This window comes from Portunus trituberculatus, chromosome 23, assembly GCF_017591435.1.
Source record: "Portunus trituberculatus isolate SZX2019 chromosome 23, ASM1759143v1, whole genome shotgun sequence".
In the NCBI taxonomy this organism is placed as follows: domain Eukaryota; kingdom Metazoa; phylum Arthropoda; class Malacostraca; order Decapoda; family Portunidae; genus Portunus; species Portunus trituberculatus.
The window spans coordinates 10,764,770-10,769,769 of NC_059277.1; the positions used below are offsets into that span (position 1 = coordinate 10,764,770).

Sequence of the window (5,000 nt, forward strand, 5' to 3'; positions counted from 1 at the left end):
CACACACACACACACACACACACACACACAGAGAGAGAGAGAGAGAGAGAGAGAGAGAGAGAGAGAGAGAGAGAGAGAGAGATAACACTCAAAAGCATCACATTTATTGGCCCACATTTTTTAAACTGCGCCAGGAAACCTCTCGATATCCAAACACACACACACACACACACACACACACACACACACACACACACACACACACACACACACTCCTCCATCATCACCACCACCGCTATCACCAACACTGACACCACCACAGGGTTCAAAGGTCAAATGGAAGGGTAAAGAGAGAGAGAGAGAGAGAGTGTGTGAGAGAAAGGGGGTGTGGAAGGGGAAACATATGACCTCTCCATTCTTGCTTTCCTCTTCGCTTTCTCTCCCTCCTCCTCTTCTCTCTCTCTCTCTCTCTCTCTCTCTCTCTCTCTCTCTCTCTCTCTCTCTCTCTCTCATCTCTCAACACGGCAGGAAGCATTCATGATAGGAACTATAAAATCATGCGCTCACTACAGTCTCTTCCTCCTTCCCTGCCTCTCCCTCTCCCTCTCCCTCTCTCCCTCTCTCCCTCAAGATAAAGTCCATAGTTTTCATATTATGGCGCTAGGTTAGGTTAGGTATCTGAACGTAAACTAACATTTCATCACTAGCTTCTGAAGTAACTGTATGTCTGTGATTCTGAAATACGGATGAATAAATATACATTGTGCTGGTTTCATCTATTTTTTTTTTTTTATCTAGTTCTTATCTAATTAGTCACTTTAAATTCTCGTTTGTTCTCTCTATAAGAAAAATTTATTTCGCTTGAGTGTTTGGTGTAGGTATGGGAGGGAGCCTGTTGGTGTAAGTACTGTCCTTGCGCTGTTCCCACTCCCACAGCAAGCACCGCTGTGACGCCGCCTTGCCGCACCGAGGTCCCACGCGATACAGAAAACGTACTCCACGCCAACACTTTAATGGGGGCCTTTAATATAATTGACGAGCATTCTACGTAATTACTAATGGCGATGAGGCCTCTTACCCCTCCCCACCACATCCCTCGCCTCGCTACCTCTCCTCTCCCTTTCTTGCGGCCTTTGCCCTAAGGCATCCTAAGGTCCCACGTGTCTGCAGTGATAAGACACATCTGCGACGCCGCTTGAATATGCATCACGGAAGCATGCAGGATAAAGAACACATGGCTGGACACTAACCTGGGAGCTGGTGGGGTCCTCCTGCTGCTGTTGCTGCTGCTGCTGCTGGCTCGATGTGATTTCCTTCAGTGTTCCCTCCCGAGGCCCAGGCAGGAGGTGAGTGCTCTTGTCCCGCTCTTCCAGCGCATGGCCGCCGTAGTGGGGTCGCGGAGGGAGCGTGTGGAGGTCGTCGTGTGTGTGGAAGGTGGCCCAGTGGTCCAGCAGCTGCAGGGTTGTCAGGAAGGACACTTGACAGCTGGGGCACGCGTGACCCTGTGCCCCAACCTCTTGGCGGCCGTTGACCCCTGACCCCTTCTCCCCACGTGCCGAGGAGGTGAGGCTGGAGGCAGGGCTGTGGGGCCGTAGGCCATTGGTGCCAAGCAGATCGCTGCTGTGGCCTGGGCTCACGTTCTCGTAGATCTCATGCTGAGGACATCCTCTGGGGTCCCTGAACTTGGCCAGGATGTGACAGAGGGCGCTGAGATCAGGAGAGAGAGTGTGGGCGTGGGAACGAACGTGTTTGAGGGAGCCCAGCGACGCCTGGCGAGGAAAGGCCAGGCCTTGGCTCCCGAAGGGGCTGATGGTGGGTGTTGCGTCGATGGAGCCCAGATCCATCAGCGAGACGTCAGGAGACACCAGCTCCGAGGTGGCGACCTCCGACACGCTGAGGTAGTGAGAGGGAAACTCATGGTCCTCGTGGCGCAGCGTGCACACTGACGACCCTCGGGACAGCTCCTCGTCAGTGTGCCTCGAGTGACCTCTCTTGCCGGTCACCCTCCTACTGAGCCTCCTCAAGGTGTCAGCGAAACGACTGCCCTCCGTAGTGGTGCTGCCTCCCTCGTGACTAGTGCGGGACTCACGCCCCGAGATCACTTCATCGCGGTGAGGATGTGAGAAACCTGACACTCTGCGTTTGGAGGGCAGGGTGTTGCTGCGACGGAGGGCGGGACCGCCCTTGCCCGAGGCTGAGGACTTCACTGACAGCCGCTTGTCAAGCCTGCGGTCCACGCCTTCCTCCTGACTCCCTCTGTCACCGCGGTGGCCCGACCTCCCGAGTTTTAGAGAGGAAATGCTTCGCGCAAGGCCCGACCCTCTCCCTCCTGAGCTTTCCCAGCTGGACGCCAAACCCGCGGCGGCACCTTCCCTGCCACCCACCGGTACAGAGTCTTTGCTCCGGGACAAGGAGCCGCCCTCGAAAAACTTGAACATCCTCATAGCGGCAGAGTAGCGTCACTCACTCATTGGCGACACTCGCACCTCAATGCTCGCAGCGGACACTGGCGAAGAAAAGAACAGGTGACAACGTGCGTGACGCTATGACAAACGTCGCGGCGGCAGGTGCATCGTCCCGCCTCGTCACGAAGGACGCGCCGCCACCACGAAGCGTGTCTGGCGCAGTGGTGGGTGCAAGCAGAGGCGCGGACGCCCTTCGCGACACAGCGGCGTGCCCCAACGCTAGTGCCCCACACACTGAGGGGGAGCGGAAGACACTATACTGGTCCCGTGCGTCACCCTCACAGTCGCCATTCACAGCCACTCACCGCCACCCTCCCACCGCCTCTCACCGCTACGATACACTGCTAGCACTTCCCGCTCGCCCTCCTGCCACCCCTCCCAGCCTTCACTCTTCTCTCTCACACTGTACCTGCTGCTCCCCCCCCCTCTCCCTCCCCTCTGTCCGCCCCTCCCACCGCCATGACAACCTCTTCCTCGTGAGACTTGAGTCAATATGAAGACACGCATCGGTCACGCTTCGGAGCTTCAATTAACCTCGTATCGTGTTTCGAAGTTCACCTGGCGACGAAAAACTCATTAAAGGTGAGTCATGGGTTTCCTGTCTGCCTGTCTGTCGGGGACTCAGGTGTAAAATCAACAGGTAACACGGAAATTCACGACGGTGGGAATAATTGTAACCTTGAGACTGCGTAGGTAACTCAATGTTCTTGTTAAGTGTGTGTGTGTGTGTGTGTGTGTGTGTGTGTGTGTGTGTGTGTTAGCTGGTGGGTAGGTTGAAGTGTTGAATTAAATGCACACACTTCTTCATCTCACTAAAGTAAAAATAAAGTAAAGCTTCTGTGTGTGTGTGTGTGTGTGTGTGTGTGTGTGTGTGTGTGTGTGTGTGTGTGTGTGTGTGTGTGTTTTCTCCATATATGTTTTGGTCAGTTTATGTCTCCTAGCATGATTTACGAGAACAAGCTGGTGTGTTAGAGTGTGTGTGTGTGTGTGTGTGTGTGTGTGTGTGTGTGTCATGAAGCAGGAAGCTGTGGTATCTGTGAGTATGTAACTGGCTACTCGTCCTTCCCTCCAGCCCCCGTAACCACCCCCACCACCATCTCTCCACTCCAAGTCATCATTACCACCACCACCACCACCACCACCACTCAGTTCCTTGCAATGTCAGTGGGAAAGATTAGGAACAAAAACCCTCGCCTTGTGTTTTGTGCGCACCAAGTTCTTCTGGTGCTTGTAGTGTCTTTGTTGTTGGTGAGTGAGATCTTGTTCATCCTTTGTTCAACACGTGGAGGTTCTGTGTATGAGTGACTGACTGATTGACAGGGTGAATGACTTGGCCAACTTACTGATTGACTGATTGATAGGGTAATTGACTGACTGACTGACTGACTGACTGATGGTTTGAAGGACTAACTAAATGACTGACAATGACTGACTTACTGACTGACTAGCTGACTGAAAGACTGATTATTTGAATGACTAACCAAAAGACTGACCAAATAACTAACTGACTAACTGACTGCCTGACTGACTGACTGACTGACTGGCTGGCTGGCCGGCTTACTGACTGATTCTTTGAAGGACTGACTAAATGATTGACTGACTGACTGACTAACTGACTGACTGACTGGCTGACTGACTAACTGATTTGAGGGACTGACTAAATGACTGACTGACTGATTGACTGACTGACTGACTGACTGACTGATTGATTGACTGACTTTACAATCAACATAAAGACTCCAAATTATTAGAAAAAAAAACAGCAGATAACAAATAAAATAAATAACTCCGCAGTTCTCATTAAAAACGTTATTAATATCAGAATCCTTATAAACAGTGTGAAATCCGTGATCAATACTTTCAGAACCCTCATAAAGTCTAAATCTTCATCGTAAATCATTTTCAATCTCTTACAAACTCCTTCAAATTCTTGCTTATTCATCACGGAACAAAATCATAATATAGAGCTGCAAAATTTCCATAAACGTATGAATAAATGAATATATATATATATATATATATATATATATATATAGAGAGAGAGAGAGAGAGAGAGAGAGAGAGAGAGAGAGAGAGAGAGAGAGAGAGAGAGAGAGAGAGAGAGAGATTAATGAGTAAGCAAGTAATCTAGAATCATCATAAGGGACTAAAAGAACTTTTCTGATTGAGACTATAAATATAAATTGTCGTCATAAATAAGGTTATAAATTCACACTAAACTATTTTATATATTTACTTTTTTCAAACTTACACAAAAAAAATAAATAAATAAAAGTACTTCAGGGAATATATTTGCACTTGTTTCTGTTTCAGCTCGTTTTTCTTCCAATCTCCTATCATTAATCCGCTTCTCTGGTACATAAATACCGAAGAAGAGTAAAAGAAGCGCCAGACACGCTCTCTCTAAGCATCAGGATATAATAACCTTTCAAATGGCTGGCAGTGACCCGATGCATTGAAATAAACAGCCTCGAAATTAAAAGGTTAAGATTGTCTCCATAATACCTGAAACACAAAAGGCGAAACAACAATGGTAAAAGCCAGCAGACACGTTCCTTCAGAATCAAAATCTGCTTTCCAAACGGCTGCCAGTGA

The 5,000-nt window shown here is 49.5% G+C and overlaps 1 protein-coding gene across 1 annotated transcript in view; it reads right to left on the reverse strand.

Moving 5' to 3' along the window:
* The window catches only part of LOC123507679, a 367,512-nt gene that overhangs the window by 354,498 nt on the left and 8,014 nt on the right, over positions 1 to 5,000 (reverse strand). The window contains exon 2 of the mRNA XM_045260794.1: positions 1,191 to 2,446. Coding sequence (XP_045116729.1) covers positions 1,191 to 2,384 — 1,194 coding nt within the window. The 5' untranslated portion in view covers positions 2,385 to 2,446. The remainder of the gene's footprint in view (positions 1 to 1,190; positions 2,447 to 5,000) is intronic.